Here is a 22,658-nt window from a genome sequence, read left to right as displayed (position 1 = left end):
TATATATATATATATATAATAGGCCTTTGACTTTACTCCATTCCATGTCTTTCTGTTAAAGTATTGCCTTTAAATTCTGTTTGCCTTTAATTCAGTTTTGTTTAGCACCACAGCTCTTTGAGATTGAATTGGAAACTTGCCCTAGAGACATTTATTTAGATGAAAAATACAGCTACAGTTGACCATTACAGGGCTCTGAACCCGCAGCCAATCACACACAGATACTGCAATTTGCAATGCTGCCAGGGCTCCTGCTCAGCAACATTATAGTTTATGACCAGATGTGATCTGACCAAATTTGGGGCCAATTCCAGACATTTATGTAAAATTTGGGTTCCTTTTTGCTCAGAGGGGTAGTTTTAAAGTTATTTAAGTGACAGGAAGCAGTTTGTGAAATTAAATGGTTGTTGCTCCTTATGTATAGACACTGCTTGTGGTGTACCCAGGGGTCAGTTTTGGGCCCATTTTTTTTTACTTATACATCAATGACATTTGTAAAGTGTCCAAGTATTAAAAATGGTACTCTTTGCTGACTATACAAACTGCTCTGGTCATGATCTGCACCATTTACTGGATGAAATGACTAATAAAATAAGTAAAGTGACGTTCTAGCTTGATAAAAACAAATTATCGGTGAATTTCAATAAAACTAAAATAATGGTATTTGGAAATAGTAGTTTACTGTATGTACAAATGCTAAGATTCAAATAAATGATGTTGATATTGAAAGAGTCAGTGAAAATACATTTCTGGGGTAATAATAGATGAAAAACTTAACTGGAGAGCTCACATAAGATATATTCATTTCAAAGTATCAAGAAGCATTGCAATCCTAAAAGAAGGTATTAAATGAGATATTACTTTATATTCTCCACTGTTCACTGGTTTCACTATATTTAAGCTATTGGCAAAGGTCTGGGGCAATAACTATAAAAGTACATTACATTCACTTTTTGCTCTTCAAAAAAAGCAGTTTGAATCATCCACAATGCAGGTTATAGGGATCATACAAACTCAATATTCTTGCAATCTGAAATATTGAAAATTGCTGATCTAATGAGATTTCAAACTCCACAAATTCTGTTCAAAGCAAAAAATAATGAACTACCAATTAATATTCAGAGTAGGTTGTTTGTTTTTTTTGTTTTGTTTTTTTTTTTTGTAAGAGGAGGAAGCTGTAATTTAAGGGGTTTTTATAACTTCAAAGCTGTGAAGGCACGTACCAGAAGAAAGCTTTTGTGTTTCTGTGGATGCAGTGAAGCTCTGGAACAGCTTGAAGATGGAGTTAAAGCAGTGTTCAACCATAAAGCAGTTCAAAAAGGGTTATAAAGATATGATCTTCATGAAATATGCAGAAATTCAGTGAATGTCTCTGTTTAGCACATTTTATGATCTGATGTATATATTATATCAGAAATAGGTTCCTTATTATTACTGCATTATATCAGTAAGGAAGCTGACTAAATATTGACCAATGACTTATTTAATCCCAATCCTTTGTCATATGTGTGTGCTTCTTCCCACCTTCCTTTTTGATATGTAACTGAATCACAACAGTTGAAGCAATGTTGAAATGTATTAGCTTTATTTTGTAAAGCAATTTTCCATCTTTTTTCTTTGCTAAATGAACTTTGTGTATTTTTTACATAATCAAAATAAATTAACAAACAAACAGTATAAGTACGATAATTTAAAAAAAAAAACATACAGTCTTCAAATGTTTCCACATTTAGAAACCTTTTCAGAGTCATTGGATACAAATTCCAAGAAACACGTTTTCAAGAAAACACCAAGAAAACACCAAGAAAGACAAAACGATTATGCCACCTCTCCTTCCTGCCGTAGCTGGCCAGTTTCCGTCTTATCCCTCCAAAGGGCAATACAGAAAAATAGGAAGAAAAACTACCATCTCCAGAACAAAATTAAACAGATTGAAGAAGAGAAACTTCAACTGAAGGAGAAGTGCAGACGAATGGAACCACAAAATAAACACCTGGAAGAAAGACAGCTATACCAGCCCGACATCAAAATTATTAATGAAGGCTGGGGAATAAAGTTTGGTCAAGCCCGAGAGCAGATTGTGTTCCTGATTAAAGAAAACAAGGAAAAGAGTGCTGAACTAAAAGAAATGTCCGACTAGCTTCAAGACAGGAAAGCTACTATTAAGAAGAAGCAATTTGATCTCCAATACATGGACCATAAGAATAAGGTGCCCCAATGAAAGCTCGATGACGCTTTGGAAAAAACTACAGAAATCCTCAAACAGATGGAAGAACAGGACATAAAGCAAAAAGACATGCAGTGCAAGCTCAAAGGCATTTAGGGAAAATACAAAATGCTGAAAGTTTGGATGAAACATGGCGCAAAAATAAAGAACCTTCAAGAGAAAGAGCAACAGCAAGAAAGACTGAAAGAAGAAAAACTTACTCTCCAGGACTTTGAGAGTAAAAAAAATCTAATTTTTCAAGAATTTTGTTGAATTGAAGGACAAAACTACTGAACTGGAAGACAAAAAGGAAAAACTGGAAAAACAACGTTCACAGATGGAGAAAATGGTCAATCAAATGGCGAGAAACAGCTCAGAGCTCATTAAGGGGGTATTATTGTCCGTCAACAATTTGAAGCACGAACATACTGAAATGCAGGTGCAAAAGAAACAACAAGACAAAATACATGAAGACCAGCAGTGTATGCTCCAAAAAAATCCAGAGAAGAACTCAGCAGTTAGAAGACATGCACAACGAAGTACAACAGAGAAATGCAGACCTGCACAAGGCAAAGTTAACACAGGAGGCAACATACAAAGAAGTGAAAGAAAAGCTTGAAGAAAAACAAGTAACTTTAGAAGAAGTGGAACAAAGATGCAAGAAACTTGAGAAGCAAAACGGAGAAACAATCAGACAACAAACAAACAAGTTGAAAACTCTCATCCTGGAAAAAAAAAGTACTTCCACTTCCTCCACCTCTGTTCACCCCCAACCAGTCCCGGCAGTTGACTGCCCCCTCCTGAGCCTGGTTCTGCCCGTTTAAAGGCAATTGTTCCTCCCCACTGTCGCCCAGTGCTTGCTCAGAGGGGATTCTTGGGGGTTTCGCTCCTCTCTCTCCCCCTTTTATTTTTTTTTTACCTCTTTTTACCTTGTTCCTCTATTTACTTGTTTAACTTTTTTTCAACTTATCTAACAAAATAATAAACCAACCTTAATTGATCCTTTGAGTATTTTTCATCTAATCTTTACAGGATTTTTACAAAACATTTCCAAACATTCAGACCTGTCTTTTATTTTCTTCTTGAAACCTCATCAATGGTGACCTAAAAACCTTGGAATGGTTTGAAACATTGAAATAGTTTCACCTGAAAGTGGCGAATCTATACGTGCGTTGTCATTTCCTGTTTGCAAGTTGTTTGTAAGTTGCTGTGTCTTGCTTTCACATCCACTTAGTGTCATTGCCTCATTGGAAACTTGATCAATATGGAAAAAGGAATAGACATTGAACTGGAGAGTTATTAATTCACATTTATAACTTGGCAAAACCAAGGTGGAGGAAGAGTGGCCTTGAATATGGAAAAAAAAAAACCTGAAATTTAATGTGGTGGATAAGATGATGATAGCAATTGAATAAGGTACTGTAATGTATAACAGTTGAAATTTTTAAAGAGTAAAAAAGTAATCATTGGCGTTATATACAGAGCTCCAGGTAGTAGTAGACTGGATAAAGAAAGAGCTCACAAAAAACTTTCATTTGTGGAGATCTCAATAATCATTTGCTAAACCCCCATGAAATAAAAATCACTGAGGAATTTAGTAACACAATGTACTGTTTGAACCTATTCCCTAACATTACTAGACCTACCAGGATCACATTATTATTGTGCAGCTCTCATAGACACCATTATTACAAATGACATTGTACGTGTGATTAACGACATCAGTGACCATCTCCCAATTTTTACAGTCTACGATAGGAATTACATGATTAATAAAGTGGACAGTAAATAAGAGCACAGACGAGTAAGAACAGAGGAATGAATACATGCATTTAAAACATTTTTAATGAAACAGAAGTGGGGTGAAATATATCAGAAACAAGACATTAATGGCACGTATGATGAATTCCTTAGAATATTTATATTATTGTGTAATACAAACCTTCCAAAAAAGCAATATAGTAGGAAACATAAATATATGGACTGTCCATGGATAAGAAAAGGTCTTCAAGTAAAAAGAAAAATGCACTATACAGAGATTTCTTAAGAAAGAGAACTGAAGATGCTGAAATGACATACAAAAGATATAAAAATAAGTTAATAAATATACTAAGCTATAGTAAAAAAGAATACTATAAGGACCAATTAGATAATGTAGAAATAATATTAAAAGATTATGGGAAATACTGAACAGTGTTATAAAACATGGGGGGTCTAGACTGAACAACTCTCTGATGTATTTCATTGATAAAATAAAGAATATATTATGGATGTTGTGGCATTTTTTTGTAACTACTGGACCAAATTTAGCAAGAACAATCACTGATCCTGGGTAAGCACAGGAAAAACTGGATACACTGATGAATACACTTATTGAATGTTTCTCACAGCCGTTGATGAAAATGAAGTTTCTGAAATTTGACTTGAAATTGTCAAAAAATGTAAAAAGCTGAAATCTTTGGATTGTAATGATATTGATATGATAGTGGTTAAAATAGACATTGAGACTATTTTAAACCAATTTACATACATCTGTAATTTATCGTTTCAAACTGGTCTATTTCCAGACAGAATTTATTTATTACCAAGGTATGCCGAGCTGCAAATAGTGCAGGCATCTATCATTTATAGACTTAAAAGCGATCCCTGCTGCTTACTTTCCCGCATGCTCTCCTGGCTTCCAAGTTCGCCACAATATAGTCACTTTAATACAACAGCTCTTGGCTAAATGCAAAATTAGTGGTCGTTAGAGGAAATTACTCAGGTTGCAAGTGCACTTCAAGAGTGTAGATGTCTGGGTCCAAGAAAACAGTCTTACTGAACTTAATCACTCAAAGAGAACCTGATTAAAGTTTAAATCTAAATAGTCAGAGCAGTCAGTGTGACCATGAGAACTTCACATGAGGGAAATAAAACAATATGTTTAAGTTATATAACACTTTCTTATGGTGTATTGGATAATAAAACACAAACAATGGACAAATGAATAAAGGCACATTTGAGATCACAAGCTCGTGACTCATTAAACAGATATTTAGAAAAAAGATTACAATGCGGAAAAAAAATTAAATATAAAACATACAAGATTTTGAAAAAACAAATCATGGCAAGGTAGAGCTTCTGGACTCTCTTTACATCTCTATGTTTCACTCTTGTCTTTTCTACACTGTGCCCTGTGTTCTAACCTGTCTGCTTGTTTTGGGTTTTTCATCCTTTATGAGCATTTTTTTTCCCCAGGCATAGTAGCATTTTCCTTGCAAAAGCGCAACACTAAACGCTGCCTTCATTATATTTCCTATTAGCTCAATCATATTACCATATAATATTAGCATATTTAATCTCTGAAGTTTAAGACAATGAGTGTGTCAGACAACACCATCTAAACCCTAAACCAATCAAAATTTTAATCCCGTGCCCTTCCCAATTAAGTTTCAACACTGATCCTTTCTCTGGCTTCCCCAAAGCTTATCCCCCCGTCTCCAAATCTGACACCAAAGAATATTCCACTTGTGCTTTCCCATTCCATCATCTTATGGCATTATGTCAGAAAAATACTAATTAACCAAATATAATATGCATTATAAACTAGGTCTGACTGTGTGATAGTCAGAACTTGCAGCTCAAAGCTTTGACTGTGATTTTTATATATCAGTATTAACGTTAATATTAAACCCACCCAAAGTTAAAGAAATAGTTTGCCATGTGACTTGAATTACAAATAAAGGGATTGTTTGAATATTTGATTAACCAACATCATACTTAATGTGTTCCTTGAATTCTTCAAAAGGTACTTTTTTTTGTCAGTCCAACTTTTTATGCAGTTGCTTGCTGGTCCTACATTAAAGTAACACATATAGCCCTTTTCCAGTAACACCTACTTGGCTCGTCTCGACTCGGTTTTGGTCATTTTTCATTGGAATCGAGTACCATATAAGTTGCGTGGCAAAGCAACCGAAAGTCTCATAAGGTCATTTTGTATGCGACATAAACGGCACAACAAAGGATTATTTCAAGGCAATGGTATGCCTGCTGCTCAGAGTATGGCTTTATGCACTGGCCATGCCGCACATGAAAAGGAGACCTGATACTGCTATAGTACATGTCCCAGTCTGAGCAGCAATAACCCTCCTGGGAGTGGGCAAAACTCTGCCTGCTGACTGTCTAATGCTCAGCTGAAAGATCTGCTCAACAAAGATGGTACCTTTACTCCTGAAACATAGACAGGAAGGCAGTAGCTGTTTGTTACTCCGCTAACATGCCAACATCCTATAATTGTCTTTTGTGTCTGATGACTCAGGATCTCATCTATGCTTTATGCAGATGATGTGACTCTGCTGGATCCTTTGAGGGATATCTTCCAGCTTGCACTTGGGTCACTCACAGTTGAGCTGATAGGATGAGAATGAGCACCTACAAATCTGACGCTGTGGTTCTCAGCCAGAAAAAGGGTAGAGTGCCGACTTGAGGTTAGTGGCCCACTCACAGAAGAGCTTCACATCTAAAGTAACCAGCTGAGGTGGTACACGCAGTTGATCAGCATGCCCCTGAGCTTCTTCTAGAGTATCTGGGGATCTTGTTCATGAGTGACTGGAAAGTGGAGCCGGAAGATGACAGATGGATTGGTGCAGCATCTACAGTAATGTGGACTCTGTACCAGTCTGCTGTGATGGAGTGAGAGCTGACCCAGCAGCTGTCGATTTACAGGTCGGTCTATGTTCTACCCCTCACGTATGGTAACAAGCTCTGGGTAGTGATTGAAAAAAATGAGATTGTGGATATTAGCAGAAATGAGCTTCCTGCGAAGCGTGTCTGGGCTCTCCCTTAGAAATAGGGTGAGGAGCTCAGTCATTTGGGAAGGACTCACAGAAGAACTGCTATGCCTTCACATCCAAAGTAGCCAGTTGAGGTGGTACAGGCAGTTGATCAGAATGCCCCTGGGCTTCTTCTGGGTGAGGTGTTTTGGGCATGTCCTAGGAGATGAGGAGGCCCCGGGGCAAATCCAGGACATACTGGATCTTTGGGCTGGCTAGTTCTGTCTTTATTTCAGTGATTTTATACATAGAAATGATGCAGATTCATTTCATCTGGCCGATTTTATTATTTAAATGATGGTAACGCCATTGCTGTTTTGTGCTAGATACAAGAGTATTCTCTTGAAAAGGAGAGAGGACGAGCTCTACGGGGTTGTTTAGTACATCATGGTAGCACAAAGCATTCACAAGGTATTGTTGTTTGAATACAGACAGAAAAATCAGCTCTGCCCAGATTTTACCATGTGAGCATCACATTTTCATAACTCCTCAACCATTTTGGTGTATGAGAGAAGATTCAAATAGTGCGCGAAAGATGATTTTTTTTTAAATTTTACATTCAAAATGACAAACTAACTCCAGGCATCCTGTATAGTACCTAGGAGATAAAGGATAAGTAACAATATGGAGCATACTTGGGATGAAAGTTGCAAATTGTATTAAAGACAAGTATAGATTTCAATTGGATAAAATTATCAACCTAATTGTAAAACTGCAAAAAAATAATATTCATGAAAAACCTTTTTTTTTTTTTGCACCAGGCTAGGGACCTGTCCAGTGTGCACCCCACCTCTCACCCTACGGTAGCTGGGATAGGCTCCAGTCCTCCCTGAATTGGAATGAGAAGGAAATTAATGGATGTTAGATAATTAAAAGATTAATAATTCTTAAAGATATTAGGTTTTGCTATTATCATTATTTTTATTATTGCTAGTGGTGGTGGTATTTTGTTATTATGATTACTTCCTACGGTAGGTCCAGCTGGCAGTTCCTCTGTGTAAAATATATTGGTAAGATGAAGGTTAATATTGAATATAATAGTCAAACGTGCTGGTATTGTACAGTAATATCATTTTATCTGTAACTGTGGCTTAGTGGAAAAGTCAAGTTTTAATTTTTTGGACCATCTTTATGCAGTTTAGGGTCTATGCTCACATAAGAAAGCCCAACACATACACAATGCGTGTATTTATTTATAGACTGCAATAAACCGGCGCAGAGCATCTATACATGTGGCGTGTGGAGAGGAGTTCAACAACTTATTCTCTACTGCTCTCCTCTTCCCGTCAGAACAAATGACTGCACCACCAGAGCAGTCTTAGCATGCACCAGAATTACCAAATGAGTGCAAGCAGGGGCAAGACTTCTGTTCCTAGTTTCACAAGAAAAGATGACTTTTTAAAACTGACTTGTTTATCAGCATTTTGCATCTTTCATGTCGCTAAATGGTTGTAATTAACTTCAAATAAGGTCAGAGATGGTGGGAGGTTTGTATTTGTGTGTATTTATGTTAGCTGTGGCACTTGGACAAGATCATTGCTGGATGATGGCGTGCGGCTGACAGCAGCGAAGCTACCAGAATCAGGTTTGTAGGTTCACTTGAAATGTGTTCAGTAGTAAGAAGTGTTCTTGTAATGGGGAAAAAAAGACATCCATAGCTCATTGTGGGACAGAGAGGCTGACGGAGATCTTTTTGTCGAAGGGTGATGCATTCACACCAGCACTCCCACATCCTGTCATATGGAATGGCATGAACAGTCAGATTTGTCATTAGATGTGGCAGCTATATTCACACTTGGTGGGTCCTGCTGCAGTAATACTTGGTTTTACTGTGACAACATTATGGTATTTCAAGGCCAGTGCTCCCATTGAAATGTAATTCTGTGTTGAATTAAAAAAAAGAAAGAAAGAAAAGAAACTACTAGAGAATAGGCAGCAGCACAGACAGTGAAGAATGCAAATCCAGTCTTGCCTATCAAGACCATTAAGGTCTATGTGATTGTTTTTTAATGCATTCACTGAGCTTTCTTCCCTCCCCTCTCCACTTACAGTATGCGAACAAAAGGACTTCTGGTCTTTAACCACCCCTCACCCCCACCCATACCCTGTCTGATCACTTCATCCTCCACCCAAACCCATGCTGACTCCTCTGCACTCTCCCTCCCCCCCCTCCCTGCCTCATGCTTATGTTCTTCCCTCCCCCTCTCTAGCGTGTCCCCTAGTTTTCTGGTAGCTGTGTCTCTTTGATAATCCAAGACTCTTTGAAGACTCCAATTCCACGCTGCTTGCCTCGGAGCTATTGCACCTACAAAAACAACTGTGTGTGTGTGGGTGTGTGTGAGTGTGTGTGTGAAGAGAGACAGAAAGAGAGAGGAAGAGAGCAAGAGAGAGCAGTAGATGGGATGAGAATGGAGGACATAATGGAGGAATAGAAAATAAAAACAGTTCCATATGCATTTGCTTTGCAACTGCTTCTGTCTTTATGGTTTTATGCTTGCTGCATACACTGAGAGGTGCACTTCTTCATTGTCATATTTGTTGGTGCAGCTCATTTTTTCTGTGCCTTCAGAGGCAGCAGCTCATTGATTCCTGCATACACGCCCAAAATGCCAGAGCCAGGATGTACTCACAAACACGGTAACAAAATGAAAATTCTTGGTCCCGCACCAGGAGAGCTCTCCCGGGCTATCAATGATGCACGTTCTGTAGCTAATGGTACACTTAGAATCAGGCGCGCATATACGGCAGGCTTACTGTGAACCACCCCGAACACCACTTCACCAAAATTAGAAGTTTGTCCTGTTGGACCGCAACAGAAAATGACTTTTTCTGCTTCTCTCAGATGCTGCTGAGAGGTAATTAGAGAAAATTAGTTGGCTTTACTTAAAATGCCACAGTGATCAAAATAAATCATTACTAAAACATTTCTCTTCTATCCACTTCCCCCTCCACTTTGTATTACTGTCTTCTCCTCTTACCTTCCGCTAAGTGTGGCTGCTCTCTCTGACTCGTCTCCATTTCTTCATTGTTTCAGTCTCAGTCTTTAGTGCTTCTTTTTCCATCTTAGTCTCCAACCCTCCCTTTTTGTCTCTGTCATTCTGCCTCTCTTTGGCAGAGGAGCTTGCCATTGGGATTTAGAAGAAATTGAATTGAATTATGAAGGAATTTCTCCGCAGTACGATTGGCATCATTTCCTCCACACAATAGAACATCATTCTCATATCTCTCAGTGTGAGGGAATGAAAATAGGCCGTGCACCATTCTTTCTCTCATCCTTTTAAATTGAATTTTTCATATCACAGGGGCACTGAGACATCAGCCGTTTCCTTTAACATGGGCAGAAAACCCATTTCATAATATCAGAGAGACACATAACTGTGATTCAATAGGAAAAGTCTGGCTGCCAGCACCAGTACACACACGATATACCTCAACTCAGGATTGATAAACAGAGCCACATACTGTAGGTTTACTGCAGCTTGAAAAGTTGAGAGTATTCTAGTGGAGTATAGTATTGCTGTTTGGCCTCACAGCCGGTTAAAAGCATGCCACAGTAAGGCAAGGCAAGGCAAGTTTATTTATATAGCACAATTCAACAACAAGGTGATTCAAAGTGCTTTACAGAGACATTAAAAAACAAAAACAATAAAAAGCATGATTTAAAATTGATTAAAAAAACAGTAGATAAAATCAGAACACTAGATAAAATCAGTAGTTAAAATATAAGTTTTGAAATTTAAGCTTAAAAGTATGGATTTGGTGCTTTATTCAAATGCAGCTGAGAAGAGTAAACTAAAGAATGTCCTTGTTTTTTTCTCCGTCTCTCTTTTTGTGAAACATAGTCCACATTCTTTACCTTCTGAAGTCTCCTATTAAACCAGTTTACTTTTATTACAAGTGCTCCTTCTTGTTCCCTAATTATCTTTCCAAAAGCTATATTTTCCACTTTCAAATTGCACCCGAGATGCTATTAACCAGTAGTGATTGTGTTTAGTTCATTATTATCCCCATTCATGTGTCTTGTTCAAAGTTATGAAACTTGGGCTCTTGTTGTGCTCTGCTTCTCCAAGTGAAATTCTGAATATTCAGCATGTTTTTCTGGCCACAGTGACTCAGCTTGAACAATACCACTGTGTAATAAAAAATTTAAATGAAAACATTTGGCATCAAACTAACTGTGACAAATACAGTGTTAGCCATTGGACTTGGAAGCAATGAAGAGATTGAACTTTTTTGTTTTTTTAGCATCGTTGCAATGTGGCAGTGAATTTGTAGTGGCAAATTTTGATTCTTTTTCTTGCATTTGGCATAGCTATTTTCATTGTTCTACACTGATTTAGTACAAGTTGCTGTCATCACTGGGATTAAATGAAAACTTGAGTGATTGTGTTTATCATAAATTCATTTTAAAAAAGACAATAAGGGACTATGAGCCAGACAGGTTTTAGCAAGCTTACAGAGTAGTATAAATAGAGGTAGCAGTCAGATGCAGAATTTTGAAACCACTTTGGTTTCAAATTCAGACTTTGATGTGGCTTATATTAAATGCTAGTCTCAGGCTAAATCTTAAATCTATATTTGGTAGGTTAGGTTAAATGGTGGTTCTAAACTGGCCGTAGGTGTGAATATAGAGTGAATGTTTGCCTGTCACTGAGCCCTGAGACAGACTAGCGATCTGTTCACGGTAAGACTCACTGTGACCCTGAACTGGATAGGTAGAAGAAAATGGATTAATTCCATATTGTATATAGGGCTGTGTGTTATGACCAAAATCTCATATCCCAGTATAAGTCATCCCATATCCCAATAACAATACATCATGACATAGTGCATACACAAGTTTAGAAAATGTGTAAAATAGTGTATTTTTTGTAACATTTTAAATGGCATGCTCAAAAAAGAATCATACATGTTCATATGTGATTATTTTGATCTTTTTATTTAGAATGTCAGCTCAAATCATTAATTTAAAATGTTAAAATATTAATTCATAATAAACAAAACAGTTTAAAAAAATGATTACAAGCCCAACATAAATGATTTTTATATAAGCACTTGACGGTTCTTTTGTGCTTGTCATTTGTAAAACTCTGTCCATACTCTCTGTCTAATAGTTCTTGTGTAGGTGGTAGAAGAGGTTCTTGGTGTTTGAGCCTGTTGTCATGACTGGCAGAATACAGTTTTCTGGTTTGTATCAGATTTTCACAGTCAAACCACATCCATGCTACAGAGGTAGAACTTCATTTAGGAACGAGCTCCTCGATTTGCCTTGTCTTGTCCGTTTCCTGTTCCGTCTCACCCTCACCAACCATGCTGTTATTCGCGTGTCCATCTGCATCCATGATGTACCATGTAAAATTGACATGGCATTTAAATGCTGAAATATATTGTCGTAAACAGTCGTGAGTGCATAATTTGGTCATCCAGTGTATATAGTCCTAACTGTATAAGTTTTGAAGCACATACAATTCAGTCAACAGCTTGATCGCCATATGTTTACTCATAGATGAATGAAAAGACAAATACAAACTTTGGAGCAGATGGGCATTCAAAAATTCAATGTACCTCACCTGAGATTCTTCCGGGAGTTTGCTTAAAAAGTGTCTGAGAGCATGAAGAATTTGCACATCTGCATAAGCACTAGCAGTGATGACCAGGGAAGCCTGGCTGAATGACAGGGCACCTGACAACATGGTGTTGGGTAGCCCTAGGACATCTACAGTGAACTGAGACCTCCAGCACAAGAGCACAGCAGTATTGGGGTCTGTGGTCCCACCAAAAAACAGTAGTGCAAATCAGCAGTAATATTAGAGATGATCTAAAATGCTATCCTTTTTGATAAAGCACAGCTGTACACCACCACAATGTCTTTCTACTCTTCCATTCAAGCTGCAGGCACCTACATTATTATTATTTTATTTCAAAACCAATCCTTGGGACAAACTGTCCACGCTATTCCCATATATCCATTGACGATAACCCATTTGCGTCAGTTGCTATGGAAACGGCATAGGCGTAAATACATTCACAAACTGGTAGTGCCTTTTCCCAATGCGGACACAAAACAGCAGGCCACAAGCTGGGTGAATAATGGAGATGTATTCTCTCACTCTTCACACTGTAGCAATATCTAGTCACAGTGCACAAGTCTTCGATCACGCCAGAAAACATTAGTGACAGTCCGCACCGAGCTAGCAGTTCTCTGGGTGTGACGTCACTGCTGTCTGTCAAATACAAAGTGATGTAAAGGATCATTTGAAAGCCAGTTTTTAAATCAGATAGCAACCCGCTCGGGAATTTGGATTAAATCTGATTTGAAAAATGAAATATTTGTTCTGATATCTCAGTCTGCCAAAAATTTAATATGGGCTGCCAGTTTAAACATAACCTAAAATGCACTCTTGAGTTCAGACCAGCAGGCTTCTCTTCCCTTAACCTCACACTCAAGATTTAACTCACATAAATCATCACTTGTGATTATCTGCGCCAGACTATTTCACTCCTTATCAGTTCGAACGTAACCCGTTCTTGTTTCAGGCAAGACATCACATAATGTTGTGTTATTCCATTGATTTGATATTTTGATGTATTTAGATGAAAGTCTGGTCCTTGCAATTCAACTTAATAGATTTGTCCCCACTGTGTTATATGTTTGCTTCTACAAACCAATGAAAGGGTGAGATAAAGAGAAGGTGCAGTCCTCATTAATTTTTTTTAATTAGCTGAATAGATAGTAAATTAAAACAAGTAGTTCCAGCTTGCATAACAACTTCAAATGCAAGCACATCAAAAGTCTTTCGAAAATAGCCTTTTTTTTTCCTTTTCTGTGACAATCCTTATTTATTTGCCACTTTGTCACACATTTTTTCAAAATATTTAGATGGTAAAAGTTCAAATGACATGACCATTCTAGCATTCATTCAGTTCAATTCAGTTTTATTTATATAGCTTCAGATCACAAGAGCAATCACCTCAAGGCACTTTATATCGTAAGGTAAAGATCCTACAATAACACAGAGAAAGCCCCAATAATTTAGCTCACTGTTTAGCTCATATTTAGTAGCAACTCCATGCAGAGAAGAACAAGGAGTGCAGTCTTCAGCTATAGTCCAAGGCCTTACAGTCAGGTCATATAGGCACTGAAAAGACTATTAATCTGTTCTGTGTTTATCACAAAGCACTTGGTTATTATGGTATTTGCAAAGGAGCACTGTATGAATGTATAATTAAATAGCCTATTTAAGAAAGCACACGGCAGCCTGCTCTCACAAGAGTGGAACATGGTCATGTCAGCAAACTGTAAAGAAATTAAGAAATAACATCATCATCTTACTAGTAATCAGCATGTACGTTCAGCTAAAACTCATTCAGTTATAACCATGTTTAGCTCGAAATTGTTCTGTGACAGCCTGACTAAGAACGCCGGGGGGAGGGGGGGGGGGGCAGTTAAGCAGTGGACAATTGCTGTTTATGTAAAAATGTATCTTGGTCCTCTTATAAAGACAGAATCATGCAATATCTTTCCATCTGCTTTGGGACTACATTATTATGAACAAGGCCATTTTAGCAAAATCTAAATAGGGTTATGAATTCTAGATGTCATCATAAATGTCCCGTCCCTCATTCTCAGCCCTGTAGCTTCTTACTCCTACAACAATGCCCAAACAATCGTACTCTCCCGCCTCCAGTCTCCCAGAATCTAATCCTTCTGCTTGTCCCCTCTAGCCAAAGCGCCGCCCGTGTCTGCCTGACCAACTCCCCACTCCTGCTCAGCCTCCCCTTCCATCCTTCCGTCTTGCCGCATCCCTGCAGCCCCCAAGGCCTGGCAAAGGATTTTTGTTCTGACTAAAAGGGGAATCTATTTCCCATCTCTGCAGTCTTTGCTGGTTATCATACTCAGGAAACATGCTGACTCTCTGGAGTGATGCCTTGAGGAGACGTGTAAGCAAGAATCCATATTTGAACAACTAAACGCCCCCTCACTTTAAACATATAAGGAGCTGAAGAGATGACCAATCGGATTTTAAGAATGCACCACTGGAATATATAGTTTGTCTAGTCATGTTTGTAAAATACCATAGAAGTGAGAATCCTTAGCAGCCAGGGTGATGGAGGAGTCTCTATTTTGAATTTGTGTGTGTTTGTCATGTGTGGGATCTTTCCACGATTCATACTAGTAATATTTTCAGAACTGAATTAGATCAGCTGAGGTTTGAGTGGTATAATAAACAGCGTGTTCTTGCTTTGTATGTTTAATTTCAAATGAAGCTTAAAAATGTTTTATGTGTCTATGTACAATCAAAGAGCACATTTAATAGAACCCAAACACCCCCTAACTCCACCCCCACCCTCCCAGCACCTTTTCTTCATTTGTTTACACTATATCTGAAACAAAAAAGACATAGAAGTCTTTTTTATGTTTCTTATGTATATAATAATATACATAAATCTATAGAATCCAAGATGAGACTATAATTTATTGATGTAGTGTTGTTGTAGCTTTCTTGAGAGGGAAAAAGAGAAAAAATAACTATGAGGCACCAGCGAACTCACATAGTCATTATTCAGATAAAAGTCGAGATGCATCAGTGCACTGAGAAAAAACAGTATGATGGGTTGGGATGATGGAGAGATGAACAGGTTTCTGGAAACATTTTGGAGCCCGCTAACATGCTGTTGATAGCACTTACCTAAGCCCTAAAAGCATTTCTCAATATCTGGTGTGTGTATGTACTAAAAGCTGATGGTTCGAATGATTTCTAGCATGGATTTGTTTGCCAGAAAAGTGGTTGAACGGTAGAAAGCGCAGACCCGTGGTATTGATCGGGGCTGACTCGTGCAGCACTGGCAGGCCTGTTCTGCTGTATCAGTGCTTTCCTGACTTTTACGAGAGGTGCTCATGTGTGGGGGTGGGGGACGATTGCATGTGCACTGCAAGGAGTCATCTTTCTGTTGTGGATCGGCGGGTAGGTAGCCATTAGTAAACTGATCTTTGGAAGAGGAAATTTAATGGTCTCCTAACTCTATTTACAAGCCATTCAATTTGATAAAGGGTGTGATCTCAAATGATTTATCATTTGTTGCTCTGCTCCTCTTCAAGCTATCAGTATTTTCATTCATTCATTTACTTTTTACAATCTTTCATGAAATCTTATCAGCATAAACCACTGAAAGCAAATTTAATGAACTATTCTAATGCTGGCAAATTGATGTGTGTCACAAACTTTATTTGCAGTGCCCTTTTTGTTGTTAGCCTTATTTAGATCTTCTTTGGATTCCTTTTTAGTTAGATTGTGGAAATATTGTCTAGCTTTCCACTCAGTTAAACATCAAAAGCTGGGGAAAGAGAAATATTAAAATATGGAGATAGAAAGTATCTCACTGGGGCTACTGATTAGTGTACCAATCATTGTCATCAGAATTCATTTGGCAGTGGCAGATTTAGAAAATGAAACTTTTGTCTGACTAATAATGACAGTGACAGCAATAATCGTACATATCGCGGTTACAATTTCTATGACACCATGAGACGTTTGTTTAAAATGTTTACTTTCATGTCCATGGATATCAAGGAAAATCAAACTTTGACAGTTTGCACTACAAGGATGCTTTGTAAAAAAAAAAAAACGAAAGAAAACTGGCACTTATTTGTTGCAAACTAATTTCAATCACTTTTCATAAACAGTCAGAATATTTAAATGCATGCCCCCCATTCACACTTTGATGCATCTATTAATCTACTGTAGAATATATTGGAATGTTGTGGTAGTTAATTCATTTCTGTTCCTTGTTATTGAAGTCCATCTTCACTCCTTTCATATAATTCTGACCTATTCAATCTTCAGAATAATAATAGACCAAAAAATGATTTAATATTTAAAGGTCTTTAATATTTAATACTATTTTCTGACTTTTTATTAGTGAACTTTATATGGCCAGCACAATCTACAGAATAGTTCTAAATGGATGTGTTTTGAGCTGTGAATGTAACTGTGCAGACCAAAAAGGAAACAAAAAGAAAAAAAGGGTTATAGGGGGTAAAAAAAAAAAGTGTCTTTATACTGAACAAATTCATTTGTTTTCTCTCTGTGTTTTAGCATCCCCATCGGCGAGTGACCTTTTCCACCACCAACCCTGTGCAGGACCTGCAGGATGCCTCTCAGCACAGCTACTATGACAGCGGCCTGGAGGAATCTGAGACTCCAAGCAGCAAGTCATCGTCTGGTCCTCGCATTGGACCCCTGACCCTGCCTGAGGACCACTATGAGAGAACCACTCCAGATGGCAGTATTGGAGAGACTGAACACCCAGAAAATGGTACACTGACAAGCCTCTTTATTCTGGCATATTCTTTATGAATATGCATTTGAATGTTGATGGCTCTAACGGGCTTTGGTTGAGACATGCATTATGTAGAAGGTTTGTTTGTGCTCCCTGGCCATTTCAGCCCAAAAATGTTGTGGCACGCTTGACGTTGACTTGCTGTGGTTGTTGATGACTGTGTGGAAATGTTATTGGTTTTTGAGCAGATCTGTGCTGCGTGGGTGCGTGTGTATGTGTGTGTGGGGAGTGTACCAAGGCTGGAGTAAGCAGTGTCTCCATCCCCCTCATCAGCAGGTCCTCTGTCAGACATCCTTAATGACCCTCTCTCACAAGTGTGCTAATTAAAAAGCCCAACTAATGAAGCATTTGCCCTCTAAATAAATCTGAACCATGACATCTGTGCAGACTACACTATGTTTCCTCATAGCAGTTCCTTGCTCCTAGTCGGACACGAGTTACACAGCAGCTAAGGCGTGCAGGTGCCATAATTTCTTGGTTTAATAATCAATCCACCAGCAGAACACTGACGGCCTCACTATTAGGTTTATATTGCAAAGAACACCCCCCAAAACAAACAAACAAACAAACAAACAAACAAACAAACAAACAAACAAAAAGACTTATAGCTAAGGCCATAGCTGCAAATCTGTGAGCAGTGCATCAAAATAACAATTTTGCTGCCTTACGCTGCCAAACACAATCCATTACATGTCTATGATAAGTGATACATATGGTGCATTTCCAATTATTGTAGCATTTTGTGTTGCAGTGCTGCCCGGTCTTACACTTGTAAATTCTGATATTTCACTTCTGACCTACAACACCTCGCCCTCCTGCTTGCATTTCTAGAATGTTAACTTTCTTCATTAATGTGGTCTTATCTCAAAAGCAGTGAGGGCTCAGGTCTGTTAGCATATAGATTTTAAAGGTAGACCTTTGACTGCCCCATAAAAGACAAATGCATCATTGAGGACTTGATGAATTGCTGATCAACACTGACAGTTAAGGTGTCACACTGTGGGTGAAACAGACCCAGATGCATCTTTTGTCAGTGCAAGTATACATCACGGTTGGAAAAAGATTAAGTGATGAGAGGGGGGGAAAAAAGGAAGACTATTTCAGTCTCAAGCATTCCCAAGTTACAAAACATTGCAGGATCAAAGGCTAAAATGTGTCACTGTCACCTGAAAGCAGCAGATGATAAAGTTCCATTTTTAGTAAAGCATCTTGCATTGTGATGCATTGCCTCTTCTTGTGCTGGGTCACATTAGTTAGTTTATTCATCTCTGCTGCAAATGTTGGTGTCAATTAGTGACATTGGAATTCAAGACTGGAGTAGTGGTTGTGCAAAAAAGGACAAGTCTCCCAAATGTTGCACTTCCTTCTGCCTCTACACAGGTCTAAGTTTACTAAACATCAGATTAAGTCAGCCCATATACAGTCTCGCTCTTGCGGGTTCAGGAGCCAGCAGTCAACTAACACATTTCTATCTTGCCCACATAATTATGTTATGGGATATGTATGATTTCATTTTTAGATTGTTGTGGCTTTGTTGCATTTTTGCCATCTGGAAAACACATGTTTTTGTGATGTTGCCTTTGTTCTCAGCAGCAAGGGAGCAAGATGGCAAGTGAAGACAGAGCAGTTAAAGAATGGAAAGGTGGCACAGGATGGGGACAACGTTAGATTGTGACAGGGTGTAGGGAATCTCTGACAAGGATGCAAAGCCCACAGGATGAACACATAGGACAGGGAGATGCGAAGATGAACTGCTAACCAAGGAAAGACCTAATTAAAATGTGATTTCCACTCCAGGGAGATAACAGGGAGCCTACATAAAATGAAAGATTAGACAGAAAAATCAAATGAGACAGAGGAATTCCTCCCAAGCTTCACCTGAATAGTGACATGAAGTCTTTTTTAAGCATTTTGAGTGACAGGCTGTACTGGTACAGAGCTTTATTCATTGCAGTAAAGATGACTGACAGGCAAAAAATGGGGAGGTGAGGACGATGTGTCACTCCATTTAAGTTGGATAAAACGCAATATATGAACCCCAGACTGTCAGCCTTTGCATCACCGGGCTTGGAAAATATCGACATGGATGTGTGTTTTGTTATACAAGTTGAACTCTGACACTGGCGAATCTACATTTTTACAAACTTTGTAGTTCAATAGTCCATTTCAGTTTGGGAATTCAGTGAAATTCTGATTGTAGTCAGGTTTTTCATTCCTATAATAAACTGGAAATACAGAATCACTTTTATTACTAATAAAATTACACATAGAAAAATTACTATTATGCTTGTCGCTATTAATTTTAACACTGCTATTAAAGCTGTAAATAATTTATGAGGTAAGTATATTAGCTTTTCGGTGTATCTATAATTAGTGGTACTTTTTTATTAATTGATTGATTGATTGATTAAATGCTTGCGAGTTAACCAAGACTTGTTGCTTTTAGGCTGATTTTTTAATTCCCTTATCACTAAAACATAATTTAATATGGTGCTGACACATGCATCATAATGTTGTGGATAAGTAAAATGCCCAAGATTTTCACACCCTTCTATTGTGTTGGCACCCAACTAATGATCTCTAAACCAATCCTGCTAGTTTCTATGTATATTCCCATGCTGCAGTCCCAAAGTCCCATCGTATTAAAAAACACATTGAATAAATTTGTTCCCTAAAATAAATCATTTACCTTTGACTGACAATTTCCATAATCTTAAACAGAATTTTAACACATTCCCTCTGACAGAAGCACAATATCATCTGCATATGGCAAAATGGCAAGAATTAAATTGTCAAATGTGTACTTACGGTTTCTTACTTTCAAGAGCCTAATCTGGTTAACAGCAATGGGAGTAGTGCTGGGTGATATGAAGATATATATCGTGTGGGCGATAGAAAAGTGTCTATCGTGCCATTTGTCTTCTATTGTTTCTAACCTAATTTTATAAATGATTACATAAAAAATATCATTAAATAGCCTGTGGCAAATATATTAGTGTTGTATTCTCACTATACATACTCTTAACTTTAGCAAGAGAAAATAAATTATGAAAAATGATATTTTTCGCAAAGAAACTCCATCTTGTAGTTTTGCGACATGGTGCTGCTTTATGTGCACCCGAATTTGCGACATGCTTTACGGTAACTCAAAACCATGGATGTGCGACAGTTTGCAGTTTCATGCCCGGACATGCAACAGGCAGAAACAGCTACACAGGCAGCCCAAGAAGAAGCACTTTTACCGAAAAGAGGGGGTACGTCTGTGATTTGGTTACATTTTGGGTTCAACAGCACCAACATGGAGCAGAAGTCGCCCATTTGCAAGCTATGCTATAAAACTATTCCTGCACTCAATGGCAACACAACAAATCTATCACCTACAGAAGGTCCACGAAAAAGAACACTCAAGAATCTATTAATCTAGTGCTGGGCCAAAGTAGAGAAGGATGTTTGCAGTGTCGTGCATTATGCCTTGATGATTGACCTATGGACAAGCAGAGATACGCAGCCCTACATGAGCGTAACCATCCATTTCATTAACAAAGACTGGACACTCCCCGCTCGCTGTTTACAGACCGCGTACTTTCCAGATGACCGCAGGTCAGGTGGTATATCGTGATATATATCGTCATCGTGATATAAATAACTATAATAATAATAATAAAACTTTATTTATAAAGCACACTTAAAAGCAAGAGTATGCCAAGGTGCTTAACAAGTAACATCGAGAATAAAAGGAAGATAATATGAAAAGGACCAAAGCAGATCCCATAATTCATATCGTGATAAATATTTTTTCCATATCGCCCAGCACTAAATGGGAGTACTGAGTAATCAGTTTGTACATGGGGAACATAACAGCTGCATAGCCATGTAATACTTAAGAAGAAAAAAAATCTAAAAGAGGTGTCTGTGTAAATACAATCGAAAGCCTTTTGAAAGTTAAAATGAACAAAAGAAAAAAAAATTTCCCTGTCTGTTAAGATTCTTGCAGACTAAAGTAATATGACCTTGGTTTACTGGGCTGAGTAGCTCAAAGGAAAGTGTGTATGTAGTCTGTAACAGCTTCGCTCAAGTGGGCATAAACATATTCCGTTATGATTCTTGGCTTTGGTATTAAAAGTTCATTCAAAGTAGAGTAATAAAAAATTCCGCTATATGACATCTATGCTGTCTGATCTGCAGAAATTAATTTCTGGAGTTCCTTCCCCCCCCCCCTATGCCTTAGCAGCTGCTTCCTCCTCCCACTTTTTCTTATTCTTGTCTCCCGGCTGTGTTAGAATGCACTCCATTTCAGTTTACCCATGTGCATTTTCCACTCTTACGTTCACAGTGTAGCATGCACATTGCTCAACTGTTAATCTAATCAGAAATGAGCACATGCATCCAATGTCCATTGGATGCATGTGCTCATGTGGGGGGCATGGGTGGGTGCGCATGTGCACCTGAATACAGTACATGGATGTATTTGTTTGCAGTGGCGGGTGTTGCATCGTGCTCTAAATCTCTAAATCATTTTGATTACAGTGCTATTTTACTTTAATAGACTCTCATCATAATCACTGAGCTCTGTAATTCCATTTAAATTGATTGCTTCAGACAGCATGAAAACTGCTTATCTTGTATGTCTGGTTGCTGTCAAGATGCATGATTTGTCATCCACAGTGAAATCACAGATAGACTGACGACTGGTCTCTGTTTGTCCCATCTGTCCATCCACTCTATATCAGACATTACTGATTAGATTTTGATTAGTGGTAATGTCAGAGTGATTTACAGTATTTATTACTGATTGGCTCAAAAAGAAAATGCATCGTTTTGGGGATTTGATAAATAAACAGACATCAGTATCAAAAAACTCTGTTATACGAGATAGCATCAGGCATCTTTAATCATCTTTAATCCTGAGTTCACTTGATTTAATTTAAAGTGTTTTTTCTTCAGTTGCTTTCAATCACTTATACTATAAGGAGAAAAAACATGAATGACTGGAGTTTTTGTTCATTTTTGCTAACATTAGCTTAAGCAAAACAAATATATTGTGTTTCAGCTAGAGTCACATAATACAACATATAAAAAAGGCTCACCTATCCCAGACCTCTGAGTAATAAGTCCCAGGACCTACGATAAGCCCTCCTCTCTTTTTGGGACACTGGTTTGACCATCAGTCCCGCCTTGTTCACTCCAGCCCAGACAATAATCACTCTTCCAGGGATCAGTGGATGGGGATCTTGGCTGTGATATGAGGGCTAGCACAGACATAGGTAGATTGCAGACAGGTACTTACATGCACACCCCCC

At 38.1% G+C, this 22,658-nt stretch overlaps 1 protein-coding gene across 1 annotated transcript in view; it reads left to right on the top strand.

The window, feature by feature from the left end:
• Positions 1-22,658, top strand: part of pcdh1a (protocadherin 1a) — a 106,111-nt gene that overhangs the window by 57,037 nt on the left and 26,416 nt on the right. The window contains exon 4 of the mRNA XM_005737902.1: positions 17,115-17,334. Coding sequence (XP_005737959.1) covers positions 17,115-17,334 — 220 coding nt within the window. The remainder of the gene's footprint in view (positions 1-17,114; positions 17,335-22,658) is intronic.

This window comes from Pundamilia nyererei, unplaced genomic scaffold, assembly GCF_000239375.1.
Source record: "Pundamilia nyererei isolate P.nyererei 1_Seehausen unplaced genomic scaffold, PunNye1.0 scaffold00080, whole genome shotgun sequence".
NCBI lineage: Eukaryota > Metazoa > Chordata > Actinopteri > Cichliformes > Cichlidae > Pundamilia > Pundamilia nyererei.
Note: the sequence above shows the minus strand (reverse complement) of the source record. Positions and strands in the feature narration are given on the sequence as shown.